General features: G+C 36.7%; 1 protein-coding gene across 2 annotated transcripts in view; it reads right to left on the reverse strand.

Moving 5' to 3' along the window:
• CDK14 (cyclin dependent kinase 14) overlaps window positions 1-19,721 on the reverse strand; it is a 546,209-nt gene that overhangs the window by 110,341 nt on the left and 416,147 nt on the right. The window contains exons 11-12 of one of the 2 annotated variants that reach the window (XM_023533297.1): window positions 15,042-15,094; window positions 10,071-10,080 (exon numbers count right to left, since the gene is read on the reverse strand). In XM_023533297.1, coding sequence (XP_023389065.1) covers window positions 15,042-15,094 — 53 coding nt within the window. In that variant the 3' untranslated portion in view covers window positions 10,071-10,080. Of the gene's footprint in view, window positions 1-10,070; window positions 10,081-15,041; window positions 15,095-19,721 lie in introns of those variants that run through there. The other variant, XM_011363849.2, reaches the window with a different exon arrangement.

Consider the following 19,721-nt stretch of genomic DNA (forward strand, 5'->3'; position numbering starts at 1 on the left):
CCTGTATGTATAAAACAGCAAATGAGGGATATATTTATAGATTTGCTCTTGAGGCTACAAGATAATTGAAGACAGGGAAATAACTTTTCTAAAATAAGTTTAACTATTCCTATCAGAAAACTACGGAAAACTATTTGAGAGTTATTTTCAGGATTAAATGAGATAATGTAGAGAAAGCATTTGGCATGCTGTAGACACATGTATGTGTACCATGAACAAATGCAGTTGTCGGCATTTAATAATAATCGTTATTGCTATTTCTCTACCACTTCTATACATGTAAAAAATTTAACTGACCCTACTAAGTACAGTAAGTAGAGTATTTTAAGACTCATATTCTTTCCCAAATCAGAGTATATCCCTGAAAATCCTTCGGTAAAAAACACCTCATTGGGAGATTTATAATCAATGGGAAAAATAGGAGGATTGAGGTAATGAGTAAACATATAAAAAAGGCCCCTAAATTTTTAAATACTCACTAAAATAAAATGCTAGCACACCTTAAGTAAAAACATTTTCAATATTATTTTATACACCTTAAGATAAAAACATTTTCTTTATAGATATACTTCAGGATCTGCCTTTTCATTTTAAGACTTCGTAAATGTGTGACGCACCAAGCTATACTCCCCTCTTTGCCAATCTCTTTTGTACTCCAACTATGTTTGCCCTTTTCCTGAATGTCCAAAGTCTTTCTCATTTCCTGGCTCACCATGATTTATTCTTGTTTCCCTGGCCTGTCTTATATGTCCTGATTTCCTCCTGCCTAGCAGGCACAAGGTGCTGACCTTGAGTCCAGATTTATCAAGACCAAAGTGAGAAAGCACACCTTCTACTCATCTATCCGCATTCCTCCTTTCCTCTTTCCAACTCTTCTGTTCGAATGGTCCCCAAATGGAGTGATTCACAAACATACGAACCAGGGCCCTCAGAGCTGCAGAATATCAAACTGACATCTACCAGAATTCTGAGTAACTGTAACATGTGTTTGGGAGGGATTACTGTAATTTCATACATGGCTGGGGCTGGTGCTAACGAAAGTATGAAGAAAAAAAATTTTTCGTTGTGTTTTAGTTTTGTGGTTCAAGGCCTGGAAAATAATTTATTCTACTCTGTGATGTGATGTATGCTACAAATATGAGAATCTATCAGAAGGGATCTTTAAACTTATAGAAAAAAATATGTCATACATTTCCATCACAAGACAACATCTCCTCCTACATCAGAATGTATAATTTAAAGAGTGATTTTTAGCAACAAATCTGTAGGGTGTATCTCAACTCAAGAAGAGTTAAGGACTGGTCCGTAACATTCTTCTAGTTCCAAGCCCTTGCCTTTGACCTTTCATTTTCTTTCTCTTATTACCTAGATGAACCTACATATGACTACATTTCTATTAACAAATAGCCTAAAGTGCTTCTGGAGTTTGCAAATGGCTGTTTCCAACACAGAAATAGTTGTTACATTAGAGAGATTTTGGTCTGTATCTGCAGGTAACTCACATGTCCATTAACAGAAAGCCTACTAGTCTTAGAATGGCAGGGAACTGGCTTTGTGCATGGGAGCCCAGTCCCAAAGCCCATTACTAATAACGTATGGACGAGAATTTCGTGACCCTTCTCTATTCTGCTCTGTTGTGCCTTATGCTTTCCCAAGAGGCCAGTCTCTTAGAGAACAACATGACTGCCAACCATTCCAGCGTCCCTCTCTCATTGTGTGGAGGTTGTGGCTCTGGGGGGATGGGGGTTACAAAGGGTGGTCCAATGGTGAGCACAGAATAGGCTGAGGCTGTCTTTGCTGAAAGCGAGCACAACCTTTGAGTTGCGTATTCCTTTACTCCTGACTTAACTTCACACTTGGCTCTTTAACAGGAAATGATTTCTAACAGAAGGGTACCATTGAATTACTGTGGTTTAAAGAAACCCCAAACTGGCATAAGTGCTAGAGTTGTTTATCTTCTTGAGAACTAATTCTATCTTTAAAGCTGAAATAAATGAAAGATAAATGAATGGCATTAAAAAGCTGTACATTTATTATCATTTGGGATCCAACTACTTGTAACTGCCAGGTATAAGTAGGTAAGAGTGTTTTCAGGCGCGTCTGTAACATGAGGCAGAAGCTAGTGATATGACACAAACCGTATACAAAGGTCTCATGTCTTAAAACCAACAATATTAGCATAAGTAGAAAACCGAAGATAAGTATTTACAAATCGTGTACAAATATACGGAAGCATTCTAAAAAATGATTAGAACTTACAAGAAAATTTTCGAAAGCATATTGAGTTACTTCAGAATGGATGGAACCAACAGGCTTCATTAGTAGTCAATGTAAATAGTTATTTCATCTATCTACCAATCTATCTATCTACTTATCTATCAATCATCTATCGAGAAAGGGGGGAGGGGGGAGAGAGAGAGAGAGAGAGAGAGAGAGAGAGAGAGAGAGAGAGAGAGAGAGAGAGAGAGATATTGAGAGAGATTGAGACTGAGATTGCGAGAGAGGGAGAGATGGAGGGCGGGCGGGCAGTGGGTGGGGAGGAAGGCTCCATTTAGGAAATAGTCTAAGTTGTGTCAAGCTTGTATATAGCTTGACAGATTTTAGCACATTTCCTCATTTATTTCTATATTTAGGAAAAAAACCTGACCTTAGACAGTGATATGGCCAGTGCCCTCAGAACCAGAGCGGCTGAAATGCCACACTTTGAAACTCCATCTGGATACCCAAGAGAGAAATGTTCAATATTCAACAAAATCGAAGAATTTGAAAATTGAAAATCTCTCAGATGTTGAGAGGGAAAATCCTGAGACAGAGTTAGAGGATTTGGATTTAGGCCTACAGTTATGAGAAAGAAATAAGCAAGAGAATAAAGTCTGGGCAGTAGATTTTTAGCTGCAAAATATAATCTACTTCACTATATATTTTGGTAAAACATTTGTTACAAACTGATCAGAAGTCATGTTCTATTCTACTGTCCAGTTTGGTAGCTACAAGCCACATGTGACTATTTAAATTTAAACAGAAATTAAACATGATAAAAAAAATTCAGTTCCTTAACTGCACTAACCGCATTTTAGGTTGCTCGTTAGCCACGTGTGGCGAGCGGCAGCCAGACCAGACAGTGCAGACATAGAACATTTCCCTCGGCACATAAAGATCTAGTGGACTGTGCTGCTCTATTATCCTTAAAAGATCTGCTGTAGCTTCTATTAAGGTCTAAAAATTTTAAAAAGAACTGTGTCGTTTATACACTGGGAGGATTTGGTTCTTTAGATGAAGAGTAGAGACTGGATTGAGAAATCCATGATTGTAGCTATAGAGAAGTGGGCTGGGTCAGAGATTACTCCAAAGATGTGCTGGCTGGTAAGAAAAGGAGCCTAAAATCATAATGGGTAGAAAATATCGCTGTGGAAATGTTTTTCACTTCCTTGGGAAAAATAACAGACGTTAGAATTATTTAAGGGGTCACAAGCAAGAAGTAAGACATGTAAGGTAGCTGAATTCTAAGATTGGAAGATAAAGCCTCACTTGACCAACAAATAAAATTAGAACTGTGGGTATCATTCAACTCAAATTCTAAACTTCAGTTCAAGGTGGCAAGAAATGAGAGACGAATGGAAAATTCCATCTGTATTCATCTTGATAAATAAAATGATGTGCTTAGGTCCATTTAGAAGCAAAGGCATGAAACCTGGCATAATCCTTAATTACATAGCCTTCAAAATGGCTGAGCCAAATCATAAAAATATTTGCCATCCAAGCTGATACCTGAAGTGGTAGACAGGGGCAGACAATCAAAGCATGAGGCCACTCAGGCTTCTCTACTAGAGAAAACTGACTTGTTTTGCTTAAGGAAAAAAAAAAATCAGTTGCTTATCTTATATTTTATGGAGATAAGTAGCTGTCCGCTAACCTTTATCCCCCAGAACATGCTGTCCTCTACAGGCCACATGGATATACACATATGTAACTATACATAAATAGGGTTCGGTTATATTTAAATTAGTAGGATCAGTAGTAAAGGTACCATAGAAAAGAGGGGAGGCAGCTGGTTCTATCTGATGTCTGAAAGGCTTTAGGATCACGATGAGAAACAATCAACATTTACCTTTTGAGCTGACATACATATAAGAAATAGTACTATTATGGCATTTTCCCTGAGAAACTTAACAGTGTGTCGACAGTAACTTTTTCTTTGTTTTGACTAGAAAAAAGAAGGCATAGAAGAGGAAGAAGAATGGTTGACATGACTTGAAAGCTTTTACTAACATCTCCAAAGTTTATCCATTTTGATCTAAAATTCAATATATTAAAACTGGGCTCTGAGTTGGAAAATAAAAGCCAATGTATTTAAAGAAATACAGTATACATGATTTTATTCCCACTAAGAATTTGATCTTTTAAACCTTGGCTGCAGTGAAGTGGTCAAAATCTGGCCTCAGAAATGAGAACTACTCTTCATCTTTACTTCAAATTGATTCTTCCACAACAGTTGTGCCATAAGCTAATGCTAACTCTCTCTCTCTCTCTCTCTCTCTCTCACACACACACACACACACACACACACACACATACACAGCTGGTATGTTTATTAGTTTAGTCACTAAAGGATTTAGCTGGACAAACATCACAAAGATGATGGCTGATTTAATTGAATTTATGATCAAATGTTTTCCATTGCAGGAAGAGTGCAAAATCACTTATAGAGAGATTTGAATAATTTAAGGGAAGTTCTCTATTTGGTATTATGTTTGTGTATCAAGTCTTGAGGGATTAAATATAGCTGAGGACTAGCAGAGAATTCACATACAGATACACGAAGATACACTGTCTAACAATGCAACAAGGGCCAGAATATTAGTTCCTTTGTGTTAATATTTATGTTCATTTATATCTCATTTATAGTCTGAGTAATAACATCCACAAATATATACTCACTATGAGACTTCAACTATAAATTGCTACTAGATTTTTCTGAACTCTAAAGATGTCAAAATGGTCTAAAAACACTCTTTTGGATAAGACAAAAAAAAAACTGACTTGGGGTTGTATACATGTGTTTAAAGGCATTTGAATGCATCTTTGTTGTTGTTAAAGACATAATGAAATCTACTGCTAAAGTCATTCCCATGATGGATGTAACAAGGCAGCAGGGGATTTGTGCCTTAGGGTATGGACGTGGTTTAGCGTCTGAAAGAAAAAAGCCAAGTTTCCTTTGGAGTCCTTTACCAGTCTGCTCCCCATGGGAACAGGTGTACCAAACCAAAGCCATGCTCCCAGCCTCATTCATTGTGTTTCCAGAGATAAGTCATCTGTCCTCTCCACTTAAAAGCCAGAAAGAGCAAGAAAAATTACTTTCATTCTTACCACTGAAACCCCAACGTCAAGTGGACACTCAGGCCCTATGTACCTGGTGTAGGCTTCCCTTTAGTTCACATACGGAGAGCACCATGGAAAAGGTCTAACAGATGCTTGAATTTGGTAACAGTGTTTGTCTATGGGTCTCTTTCAATCTAATTAGAAAAACTGTCTAATAAATGTGTTTCAAGACTTAGGATAAATCACAGTTTTACATTAATTATGTACAATGCTATTTGTTAACATATCACTCTTAGGAAGGAACTGTTGGGGAAGGGAGGAATCTTGTTTCCACATAAGAAGTGTATTTAAAAAATGATTTTGTGACCAAGCAGTCCAGTACCTGCTCCTAGATAGATAGTAGGAATATCCCAAAAGATGTCTGGGGAACCTATATAGCAGTGATATTTATGTTCAAGTGTAGTTGCTTATTTAGAATTGAATGAAACTCTCTGGCTGGCAGAGGAGGACGGGGTGTGCTGAAAAACAGACAGGAGCTAAGCTATCGTTTGCCAAAAGTGCCCCATCATTTACACCCGTATCTTATTCAGTCCTCACAAAATCCTGCTACGGGTTTTAAAGATTGAAAAACTGGGGCTCGGACTGGTTAATGAGCTTCTTAAATATTATGTGATCCAGAAGGGGATGCAGGATGGGAACTTGGTCCCTATGACACCAAAGATTATGCTGGTTTCAGGCATTTTCTTGCCATTTGTGCCAATTATGAGCTTTTGCAGCCTTCCTCTTTTTTAATTCTTTCTTGGTTCATATTGACAATATTTATTGACTGTGTATTCTTACAAAGTAGTGGGACCACTGTCTACACAGATGTCAGCCGCACATGTCAACATGGACAGTCTATTAACAGCATGTTCACAAAGAGTGGAAGTTGAACCTCAGTTTTACAGAAAGTCTCCCCAAATTAGGAGGGGGACTCCTTATCCCCACAAATGACTGGGCCCCGTGTCCAATCCTAATTTTTCTGATAAGCAACCAAAGTAAAGTGTGAGTAGGGACGATGGATACAAAAGATGACATTGCTGTTAAAATCATCCTTTCTTCGGTGACTTTTTATGTTCATCTTAATTTTGAGACTGACAGTTCATTAAATTCATATACATTTTCTTAATCAAAACAAAATGATATAAGCAAATGTTGAGGAAAGGGATCTCATAGGTGCTGTTTCTTATAAATGAAGAACAGTAAAAACTTCTACATTTCTGTTCAAGCTTCACTTTTTAAAATGTCTTAATTTTCAATGTTCTGAAGCTGAAGAATTAACACATGTACCCACAGGGGCCCGTGGGAGGCTTATTTAGAAAATGGAGGCCCTCTCAACAGCATCTCGCAAGTAGTACAGAGGAAGCTGAGCTTTTACAGTATTTTTTTCAGTAGAGTGAGGGGAGATCAAGGGGCCCCAGAACAACGGCAGAGAGGCGAATTCTTAAGGGAGTTCAAAACAGGGAGAGAATTGTGTGTCTAACCCCTAGCAGTTCCCCAAAGGAGAGAGGGAGAGGGAGAGAGAGGGTGGGGAGAGGGACGGAGGGAGAGAGGGAGAACAGGAGAAAGAAAGAAAAAGGAATAGAGGCTTGCAGTAGGCAGTGCCCCTCAGGAGGGAACAGCCTGGCTTGTAGAGGGGAGGAGGAGGGGAAGAAATATCTGCTTGATGTTCTTTGATACTTCTATTCCCTCTGCAGATTTATTACACTTATTTGGTTCTCCAGAGCTATTATCTTCTCAGAGTGTTTACAAATAAAAGACGGGAGTGAAAAGCAAAAATATAAAGCAAGATCTCTGGACACGTCAGTGCAAAATGCAAGGGCTCTTGAGCGTGGCATTTCCAAAGCAGCATACATTCACACTTCTATTACACTGGTGGGCACTTCGACGAATAGTTTACTTGTTGATAGACAGCTGTGCTGCCCAATAAGGCAGCTAAGCGTGTGGCTATTTACATTTAAATGAATTAAATTTAAATAAAATTCAAAATTTAGTTCCTAAGGCACACTAGCCATATTTCAAGGCTCACTAGCCACAGGGGATCAATGGCTGCTGGCCGGGCAGTGCAGAGAGAGATTTTCATTAACCGAGAAGGTTCTATTGGACAGCACTGATCTAGAGGGGACAGAATGCCAGGTCAAACGTTTAGTTCTCTCAGAGACTATGAGCTTTCTGACAAAAATCTCTTTTTTCTCCATGCTTGGGTGGAAAAGAATTTCATTCTTACACATAATTTTGAATTGAGCAACGCGGAACCATCACAGTCAGAGAGGCCTGTCCTTATCACCTACCTGATGGGCCAGAGACCAGGCAAAACAAACTGTCTGACCTGGAGAGGGCTGGGTTTGCCCCTCTGCTTGGCTTCCCCCTGTGACTCATCACTGAACAGGCAACCCCAGCACCCACTTGAAGAAAGAAGAATGGCCCCAAAGATGTCCACTTGTCAATCTCTGGAGCCTGTGAATATGTTACCTTTCATGTCAAAGGGATTTTCTAGATGTAATTAATTAAGGCTATAGTATAGACCTTAAAATAGGGAGATTTTCCTAAATTATACATGTGAGCCTTAGAAGCAGAAGACTGTCTCCTACTGGAGACAGAAGTGAGGGGGTAGAAGGGGAAGTAAGAGAGATTTGAAGTGTGAGGAAGCCTCGTTGCACTGCTGCTGGTTTGAGGAGTGGGCAGCATGGTGAGGAATGGAAGTGGCCTTCAGGACCTGAGTGAGGCTCCCAGCTGACGAGCAGCAAGGACACAGGGCCTCGGCCTCAGAAGGAACTGAATTTTGCCAGCGGCCTGACTGAGCCTGGAAACAGATGCTCCCCTAGAGCCTCCAGATGGAGCCCAGGCCTACCAACACCTTGATTTTGGCCTTGAGAGACCCAGATCAGAGAAACCAGCTGAGCCCATCCAGACTGCTGCCCAACAGAACCGTGAGATAATACCTTTGGGGTGTTTTACGCCAATAAATTTGTGGCAATTTGTTACGGCAGTCACAGAATATAAATAACACTGTTTTATCTTTTGAAGAAGCAGAAGAGTTTTCTTCAGTTCACACTTCTAGAATCTGTTTTGGGGAACAGTTTGAAGAGAGTCTAGTTCTATCGGCCTCCTTTCATGGAAATGCACAGCCCAGCTGCTCCTGGAAGCTCTGTGCCACTTCAGAAGCATGGCTGGGTTTCATTCCTTAATGAGCCGGATGGCAGAAGGAAGGTATTAGCTGCACCATAAGAGTGTGCTATTGGACGAGGAATCCAACACATAATCTGAAAGGATGAAAAACAATGGCTGTTGCCAACTCCGAGGCCTGGCACATACTGCCAATTATTGAGAGAGAAGATGGCTATTTTTCTATCAGAAGGGGAATGAAAAACTCGTGCCTGACAGACGCCAAACGGCACAGGGCTTACCCTTGGCTGTCCCATCACCAGGGGTTATTAATGACAGTGACTTCTTCACTTCAAAAAGAAAGACATGGATAAGAAATCCAGCAATGACACAAAACGACAGAGGATAATCTCCTGGGGTCAGTGGGAGCTGTGTGGAGTAGGAGACAAATATCACTACTATGGTCTGAGTGGGTGGCCAGCAGCCTGTCATCTCTAGCAGTGAGACTGTCACAAACCCAGCTTTATCCAAGTGGTGCACGACCCAGCAGTGGCACAGGAGAGGCGTGAGTTGATGTGAGTGGCCAGTCTGCTGCGAACTCTATTCCCCCGGGACTGAGGAAGTCAGGTTTCTATTCTTTCCCAGCTCTCCAGACACCTAAAAACTAGACTGGGAATGAGTAACATCAGTTCCCAGAAGAGATTTCTCTGCCCAAAGTTACAGCAAAAACAAAATAAAATCAGATACTGATAAGCCTATTCAAACATCAGGGTTTTAAAATTGGTAATATTTCTTTCATAAGATTCACTTTAGGCCACACATTCCGAGTTATAATTTTCAACAGCATGGATCATGTGATCCGAGCAAGTTTTTTATTTCGAGCTATAAAATGGAGGTAATATCTTCCCCGACTACCTCCCAAGATTGTTATGAGGATACAAGGGTGTGACAACATATAGGAAAGCAATTTTTATACTGTGGAAGGCTGTCCAAATGTTAATTACCACTATTCTCCCCATTGCTGCATGACTATGGATCAATGAACGAGTGGATGTTGGGCCTTTGACTAGGAACATTTCACATGTTATCACGTTTATGCTGTTGCTACTATTAGTGACCAGGACTAGGCCTTTGGCAAATTTGCCAACTTTCCGTTGGATAGCTTTCTCTTTGTCCTATTGTCACTTGACCCCTACCCGTGTCTTTGGACAGACCTTTTGCTGTCTACTTTGAGGCTCTCTAGGACTGCCCCCAGAGCCTGGAAAGCAGCTCCTATTTTAGAACGTCCTCTTTTTCCCTTTCAAGAATCCACTCTGCAGAGTCCTAGAAGAACTGCTCTCTGTTAGGTGGTAAGGGGTTAGTTTAATGGATCTAATAAACATCTCAGCTACATAATGCTTTTACTACCTGAACTAATAATTCATTCTTGTGAAAATGAACACCCCCAGAAATTGCTCTGAACTGTGACTTTCAAGCAGGTAGAGGACACTTTGGGACCTCCAAACATTGCCACGTGTGGCTATCCGAGGCCAAGACAAGAGACCTGCTTGGATCTGACTGTCTCATTTTGAAAACTACATTTTCAAGGGCGTTTTGAGAAACTACACCTCACGTAGCCTCCTTATGCTCCACTCAAATCTGCAGAGCTGAGCAGTTGACAACTGCAGCTCCAGTTCATCCTTTGAGTTAAGAGAATGGAATTCCAAAATGTCTGCTTTGGAGCTTGTGACCTCAATAAACCCACCACGAAAAAAGTGCATTGATGATGTAAAAAAATAATTTTTTTTGAAAATATTGCAAGAAGAAATCTCCAGGCACTAAATAAATTAAAACTGTTACTTTGAAGTAAATAGAATTATAACAAAAAATGATCAACAATGAAAAAAATGTAACAGTGGAGAAAGATGATTTAAAGATCTGGCTCAACTCAACTGCTCCTCCTGGTGTCGATAACTGTCCTTACTACCTTCTAATATCTGAACAACTGGTAAAGAAACTGAAAGCTCTAACTTACTTGGCAAGTATATTATTATTTCAGAAAACTCTGGACTAACTTAGAATAAGGTAGAGTAGAAAACAGGACCTTTCCATTTCTTGTGAAGGTCAACTGATTTAAACCTTAATGGTAAACAATTATATACGACAGCAAGAAGAACATAGTAGAGAACCACCAACATACACAGAGCGATATTTGTTGTTCCTCTCAATATTATTTTAAATACATTTTGTTTTATGCACGTGTAGCAAATCATCTTTATGTACTGGAAGTTGATCATAAAATTAGGTAAAACATTCAAGGAAAGTTTAAGAATACGAAGTTAGAAAACATTTCTAAATCATCTAAATTAGGACTCTGCTGATATATTCAAACATACACAGATAAACGTTTTCTTCTTCTCTATTTTTGTAGCTCCATAAAGGTAGCTTCATTAGAATGTCTCTGTGTTTATCACATGTTTTAAAAGATCAATTTTTTAAATTCTTAGGGGAAATCCAGTTGGACTTAACTAATGAGAAGGATTATAAGGAGAACTAGAGTACATGGGAGGAGCAAGCAGGATAAGGTTGGCCTATACCTAGTCAAGTCTGTGGACAGGCTCTGCTTTATCAGCTACATGCTATGTTTTCAAATCTGTCTTCTGTGACTCTGGTGGTTTATCCTCAGGTTTTTTTTTTTTTTTTTTTTTTGTTACTTTCAAACCTCCAAAATTGTTCAGCTGTTAAAAAGTTCCAAAACAAGCAAATGTGTTCCTGGAATCCTACCCTTAACTTTGCTGGAGAATACATACTAAGGCTTCTTCTCCAGCCAAAATAATAAAAGATCTTTTAAGTGGCTGAAATTCTTGGTTGATTGCACACACATGCCAATGTCAGACAACTATAAATAGAGCGATGTGGAAGAAAAATAGGGAGAGTCTTTATAACTCCAATGAAATAAAATGGAATGTTTTGAAGGCAGTCAGAAAACAGTACATGTATTTATAAAGTTAAGATCTGTATCCCTGTAGTCCAAAATCCCCTTTGAGCAGGAAGAGCCCACCCTGATCATACATATACTTCCAATATAAGGGAATAAAACAACTTTCTTTTCTTTACTAATATATATTCATTATTCTCAATCCCATAATTAAGATTTCTCCTTTATATTATTCCTTTGAGTTGAGATATCTGCTAGATCTTTTGATATTTTTCTCCCATCAGTGCTTTGTTTGCCCAGAATACTAAAAATATCCTTCAAAGAGTAAAATTATGCCCACGGTTACTATATAAATGAAGTCAGCAGGGAACTGCATGGGTGTTACCTAGGGCAGACTTGGCCCCCAAATAATCTGGGTCAGACGTTATAGCCGTTCAAAGAGACTTGAGGATTCATTTCTCAAGAAATTCTTACTCTCTCAGACAGGTTAACATATCCACTAGTTTTAATAGCTGAGTTAATATATATTTTTAAAGACGTTATTACTTAATTTTGAACAGTGACTTACTTCTTTATATTAACCTACCCATTTTTTATTAACCCATCTAAACTGAATTCAAATTAGTTCTTGCAAATGAGTTCTCTCTATTTTGAACCTATTACTGCTGTACAAGAGAATTTACCAATTGCTTCAGTTTTGTAATTGTGCTGTAGACAAGCCAATTAGTTAGCAGCGATGGAGAAAGCCAGCACTTGCTTAATAGTGTTTAATTGCAGTTCTTCCAAATCTAGACCTCACTCTGAAGTGAGAAATGTTGAAATGTCAATGACAGTTGCCAGGTCACAAGTCCATTTGGCTGAAGAATCAATAACATAATTAATGTCTCTGAATTCTCAGTTCTCTCTGAATTGTATTGGGTTTGAATTGGCTAGAGGCTATAGCTTGGCTCTAAGGATTCAATACATAACACTGGGATACCAGAAGTATTTTTATAATACTTTTAGTGATCACTTTATTATTTAGTGTTTTCTGAAATAAATCCTTAGGGCAACAAAAACAAGACTTACAGGGGACTTAAGAATAGCATGGTTCTAAACAAGTCATGCTTCTAATTTTAAAAGTTTACCTCAAGCTCAGCTTTTAATATTATACCTAAAATGTTTTAAATGTCATCTAAGGTTGGGATTCAGTTTATTCAATAACTGTGAATTACTCCTAATTTTTTTTTAAAAAAGCAAATGCAATGGTAGAGATTTAAAAAAAATCATAAACTATAATTCTATCAACTAATTAAAAAAACTTTATATGAAAATGCAATACTTCCTTCAGTATTTTAGACCTTGTTTTTGGCAGAAAAATTACGAATCCTATGTTTATGGAAAATGCAAATAACAAATCAAATATCTCTAAAGTGATATTTTAAAGAGAAACTGTGTTCTTATTTTGTAAAAAATAATATTCTGAAAAATTCTTATCTGTCTTCAAAAGTAAAAGCACACTTATTGACATTTAGCACCTTTTAAGAAAAATTTAGAGATTGAGAACAATGTACATAGTTTTTAAAATTTCTAAAGCAGCACTATCAGAGGATGCATATCCTGAATTTTCTCAGTGAACCTCCTTTTGTTGTGACATAAACGATAACCTCTCAGAGAAAGGAAAGCATCAGATTGTAAGTGGTCAGACCGAAGAGAAACAATGCAAACCTGAATACTACTTCAATTTTCTTTTTCTTTTTGGAAGACATGAATTTATCTAGTTTCTCCTGGGATAAAGTAATGTAACTAAATATCTTCTCTGAGAGGCATCTCACGAGTCACTATGGAATGGTCGAACAAGAAAGGCCATTTGTTGGGGCGTATATGTTAGAGTGACTATGATGGCTAAATACAAGTCACAAAAACGAATGAATGGAGGGGGCCAGGTGTAAATGGTGAAGGGTCATATCCACAAGAGGACAGTTGGAAGAAATATCGCAGCACTGTCCACAAACTTCCCCTCATTTTTTGTAGACAATTTTAAAGGGATAAGGGCTGCCATATATTTTCCTGAGCAATTTGGAGGCCATTCTAGCTCTGTCTCTCTGAAGGAAGGAAATGGAGAGTTATTTAAATTGGAGGCTATTCTCTACAAATGCTATATATAGATTTGCCAGATTTTCCTATTCAGATATAAAGTTAGAGATTCAAGTGCTTTATCAAGAATTGTTTCATAAAGTGGTTACCTGGTTGAAAAATAACTTTGAGTTACTTCTATTTTTTTTTTTTAAACTAAATGTGATGGCAGAGATTAAAAGAAAATCATTAACTATAATTCTATCAACTAATTAAAAAACTTTACATGAAAATGTAATACTTCCTTCAGTATTTCAGACTGAATGTAAAAGATTTTTTAAGTAATTATGAGAGAGGAATGTGTTTGATCATTTCATTAAGGTAGGAACTATATACCTTATATAATACCAGGCCAATGAAAGCACTTAATTAAAATATGTTAGACCACTGGTCAGTAAAATAAGTATGTGTGTGTTTCACAGGGGCGGCGGCGGGGAGCTCAAATGGTGAGAAACACAGAGGACATGCCTTCCTAGGTATTAGGGAGACTCTAGATATTAAGAACAGGCTTCAAATGGCAAATGCAAAGCCTTGTGTTAGACAAAAATAATTATACCGGAATGTTCTTCTAAGTATAAATGTAATCAAAATAAATTGCCAAATCTGTCAAATAAACGACTGAGGAATTTAATGTATTTATTCCATGAATTCCTCACAATAAGCTGTCTACTGTATCTACTGACAGCATTAATTAAAAGTATTTATTATAAAAAGGTTTTATTTTTTATTTTCATAACTAATGGTATCTAAAATTAAAGTGTTATAACAGTAAAAAGTGAGACAATAACACTAAATTCCCCTTAGATAAATTTTTGTTATGACAAATTATAGTTTATTTTATCAAAGCAGTTCTAGATATGTTTTCCCAGCATAATGCTTGAAACATGATACTCACAATGAAATGAGTGACTCAATTACTCTACTTTCCAACTTTCAATGATTTACTAACAGGTTGGCTTGCAATAAAAGACCTCTAAATAACCTGAGAAACTCAGATATACAGATGTCAACAAATTTCAAAACCAATAGAATAAAACTATTTCAACGGGTCAGATAAGAGAATAGAAATTAAATAAATGGAGTACATACAAATCAAGTGATGTATGTATTTAGTTTCTCAATGAGGCTTAGGGGAAAAATGGGTAAACTGAAAAAATGTGAAAGATCAATTTTATTTAGCTCAAAGGTTGGCACCAACTTTATTTAGATTAGAAAGTCAATCATTTTACTGTACTTAACAAATGCTATTTTGCTGATGCCAAAATGTTTCTTGAAATTAGTTACAAGAAGATTGACCACAATAAGTTTTAGGATTTACAACTCTGAGGCAATGCCACATTACCCTAGGAACCCAAACTCATGCACAGTGTTGGCTGAGGCTGAAGATTGTGGCTGGCACACAGTTAAGGCTTAATAACTAGTTAATGGTTAAATATATGGATGAATGAATAATTTAATGAAAAAATGAAAAAAATGTCATGACAACTTATCAGGAGAGTTTTAAAAATTAAGAGAGAGAGAGAACGAGCACAATCTGTACAAAGACTTACTTATTCCATGCTTGTCTAAGGTTTTTAGAGCTGTACAGGGTAAAGCGTTCTGAAATAAAAAAGAAAAATGATAAACAATCTTTGTTTCGAATGTACATATTGCAAGCATGTTTAAAAAAATCGACTTTTAAAAAGATAGTGTTCAATTTAGCCATATTATGCTAGCCAAAGTAGGTGACCATCTTTAGATCGAGCAGTTACAAAGAGTGAAATAAGAAGATCTTAACATTTTAAACAACGAAGCGTTATTTTCTATTGTGATTTGTTTCATAATCTGGTTTCCTGGGGATTATTTCTTACAATAACTAAATTTCAATTGAGTCAAAAAAAGAAACACAAACTCCAAACTTCCAAAATGTAAGCCGATTTATAGGAGAATACTGACACATTGGTCAAGTGAGAACTGCTGTATTCTTTATGAAGACATCTCTAACCAAATACGGTAATGCTGGCTTTCCCTTCATATACTATATGGTATTCACACATGCTCAAAGCCAAACTAGCAATGTCCTTTAACGTATATTTACATTTATCGTTGAACAACCTTTATTATCTTTTAAATTAAAATGTAACATTTGTTTTACCAAGTTAAACAAAAAAGCAGCATTGAATAGATATTGATAATCTCTCCTGTTCCCATTTTTCACTCCTGATGATATAGTGGTTATTAATGGACTGGTATGTCTCTTTCCACATATTTCTTATGTTAATAAACACAAACCTAACCATATATACGAATATGTACACCATTTTAATTTTTAAAAACAGATCGTACAATAAACATTCTCTGAAAATTTTTTAGTCATATAATGATATATAGTAGATAGTCCTTCAAATCAGGAAAACAGACGTAACAATTGTTTTAAAATTCTATTGACATTCCATAGGATAGAAGTACTGTAAGTTATTTGGCCATTCTCAATCTAATGAAAACTTAGGTAGCTTCCAGTTCCTTTCACCTTAAAAACAATGCTGTAATAAATATCCTTCCACATCTATCTCTTTACACTGATGCTCTCATTTCTGTTGGATAGATACCTGAATATAGAACTACTTGGCAAATGGTATGCATATTTTACATTTAAATAGATGCCAACAGGTTACTTTTCATTTTCCCACAGTAATGAAAATATAATGTCTCTTTTATAGTATGCATCCTGGGATATAAGAATGATTCAACATATCGAAGTCAAAAAATATGATATATTAATAGAATGAAAGATAAAAGTCACATGATCATCTCAATCAACGCAGAAAAAGATTCTGACAAAATTCAACATCCATTCATGATAAAAACACTCAACGAATTGCATAGAAAAGGAAGGTACTTCAACACGATAAAGCCCATAGCTAATATACTTCATGGTGAAAAAGAGAAAGCTTTCCCTATAAAATCAGGAACAAGACAAAGGGGCCATTCTCACCTGTCCTATACAACATAGCACTGGAAGTGTAAGCCAGAGAAATTAGGCAAGGAAAGAAAGGGAAAAGAAAATAAGAGAAAAAGAAAGAAAAGGCATCCAAAATGGAAAAGAAGTAAAACAGTCTGTTTGCAGATGACAGGATTATATATATATAAAATCTTAAAGACTCCACCAAAAATAAAAAAAGTACTAATAAAGAAATTCAGAACACAAAATCAACATACAAAAATCAGTTGTGTTTCCATATATGGATAACAAATTATCCAAGAAAGAAAGAAAGAAAACAATCCCATTTCCAATAGCACCCAAAACAGTAAGATACGTAGGAATAAATTTAACCACGGAAGTGAAAGATCTGTACACTGAAAACTATGAGACATTGATAAAAGAAACTAAAGAAGACACGAATAAAGATGTTTCATGCTCATAATTGAAAGAATTAATATTGACAAAATGTTCATACTACCCAGAGTCATTTATAGATTTAATGCGATCCCTATCAAGATTCCAATGGCTTTTTTTTTTTTTTTTTTTTTTACAGAAATCGAAAAAACAACCCTAAAATTCTTATGGAACCAGAAAAGACCGTGACTAGTCAAAACAATCTTGAGAAAAAAAGAACAAAACTGGAAGTATTACACTTTTTGATTTCAAACTGTATTACAAAAGCTATAATAATCAAAACAGCATGGTACTGGCATAAACACAGACAATAGACTAATAGAACAGACTAGAGCCCAGAAATAAACTCATGCGTATAAAGTCAACTAGTATTTGACAAGGAGCCAAATACTCAATGGAGAAGAGACAGTTTCTTTAATAAATGGTGTTGGGGAAACAAGATATGCACATGAAAATAAATGAAACTGGACACCTATCTTGCACCACTCATAAAAATTAACTGAAAAAGGATTAAAGGATTAAGTGTAAGAACTGAAACCATAGAAGAAAACAGGGAAACTTACCAGTGATTTTATGGATATGATACACAAAGCACAAGCAAAAAAAAAAGCAAAAATAAACAAGGGGGACTTCATGAAACTAAAAAGCTTCTGTACAGCAAAAGAAACAATCAACAAAATGAAAAGGCAACCTGCAGAATGGGAGAAAATATCTGCAAACCTCATATCTGATAAGAGGTTTATATCAAAAATATATAAAGAACTCATATAACTCAATAGTCAAAAAACTCCCCAAATAATCCAATTAAAAATGGGCAAAGGACCTGAACAGACATTTTTTTCCAAGGAAGATATTCAAATGGCCAACAACTACCTAGCAAATCAACATCACTAACCAATCATCAAGGAAATGCAAATCAAAACCATTATGAGATGTCACCTCACTCCTATTTAAATGACTACTATCAAGAAGACAAGAGATAAGTGCTGACTAGGATGTAGAGAAAAGGGAATCCTTCTACACTTTTGGTGGAAATGTAAACTGGTGCAGCCACTATGGAAAATAGTATAGAGGTTCCTCAAAAAACTTAAAGTAGAACTGCCATATTCTCCAGTAATTTCATTTCTGGGTATATATCTGAAGGAAATGAAATCATTATCTCGAATACATTCCTACCCCCCTAAGTTCACTGCAGCATTATTTACAATAGCCAAGATATGGAAACAACCTAAGATGGATGAATGGATAAAGAAAATATGGTATATACATATAACAGAATATTATTCAGCCATAAAAAAGAAAACTCTGCCATTTGCAGCAACATGGACAGACCTTGAGGGCATTATGTATGTTAAGTGAAATAAGTCAGACAGAGAAAGACAAATACTGCATGATCTTATTTACATGTGGAATCTAAAAAAAATCCAAATTCATAGAAGCAGAGAACAGACTGGTGGTTGGTGGCAGGGGCACAGGAAAATGGGTGAAAGTTGTCTAACGGTACAAACTCCCAGTTATAAGATGAATAAGTTCTGGGAATGTAACGTACAGCACAGAGACTATAATGAACAATACTGCATGGTGTAGCTGAAAGATGCCAAGAGAACAGATTTTAAAAGTGCTCACCGCACCAAAACAAACCAACGAAAAATTGTAACTATGTCAAGTGATGGATGTGTTAACTAAGCTTATTGTGGTAATCACTAAGTTATGCACCTTACACTTAGACAATGTTGTGTGCCAATTATATTTCAATAAAGCTTGAAATAAGACAGTGTTCTAACAAAGTAAAACAAGGAGATGTAGAGTGACCCGTTTGAGAGCGACACTTTAGGTTGGGTGATGAGGAAAGGAGAGGTTCAAACCAAACAGTCAACCAACAAAATAAACAAAGTTCCTGTTGGAAATCTGGTTGGAGTTTCATTAAAATATATATTCATCTGAAAGGATGATATAAATTTTTTATACATAATAATATGATGTTTCTTTCCATTTAGATGAGATTTGTTTGTACATCCTCCAGTAAAATTAAATGGTTTCTTTTTCATATTGATCTTGTTTCTTTTTAATAATTCACTACTCGATGGGCTTAATTTTGCTTAATATTTTGTTGGTATCTTTTGTCACTGTTGTCTGCTTTTAATTATAAGCTTTTTAAAGGACAGAATCAAAAGGATTTATATTGCTTTTGTTACAATATGTTTCCTATAGAAGAATACCATTAGATCAGAAGAACAAACAGAAATTTAAGAACACACTTAGCTTCCTATCACTAAACACAGAGTTTATTCAAAAGGAATGATTGGAAATACTGTGCAAGGATTCATTCATCCAATTACTATTTATTGAGCAACTACTCTGCACCAGGTATATTTCTGGGGGCTGAAGATACAGGAGAGAACCAAACTGAAAACCTTCCTGCCTATAGGGAGCTCATGTTCCAGTGAGTAGGGGATATGCAAGGCTGGAGTGAGCCTGGAGGACAAGGTGGCTAGAGCAGGAAAGATGGGTAGAGACTGCGACAGAGATGGGGCAGAAAGGCAGAAGACCAGCTTATGCAGAACCTTTGTGGCTTTTAAATATCGTCTAGACTTTAAAAAAAAAAAAAAAAAAAGAATCACGCTGGCTTCTGTTTGGAGAACACACTGCCGGAGGCAAGTCTGGAAGCAGGGAGACCAATAAAAGGTTATTACACCCATTCAGGATAGAGGTGATATGACTTGGCAACAGAGTGTATGCAGTGAGAAGGGGGAAATCTGAAACTTTTTAAAAGGTAGAGCCAGTAAAATTTATTGATAAATTGGAAGTGGAGTGTGACAGAAAGGTAGGGGTTAGGATGACTCAGAAAGG

Source organism: Pteropus vampyrus, unplaced genomic scaffold (assembly GCF_000151845.1).
Source record: "Pteropus vampyrus isolate Shadow unplaced genomic scaffold, Pvam_2.0 Scaffold4, whole genome shotgun sequence".
NCBI classification, from domain to species: Eukaryota; Metazoa; Chordata; class Mammalia; order Chiroptera; family Pteropodidae; genus Pteropus; species Pteropus vampyrus.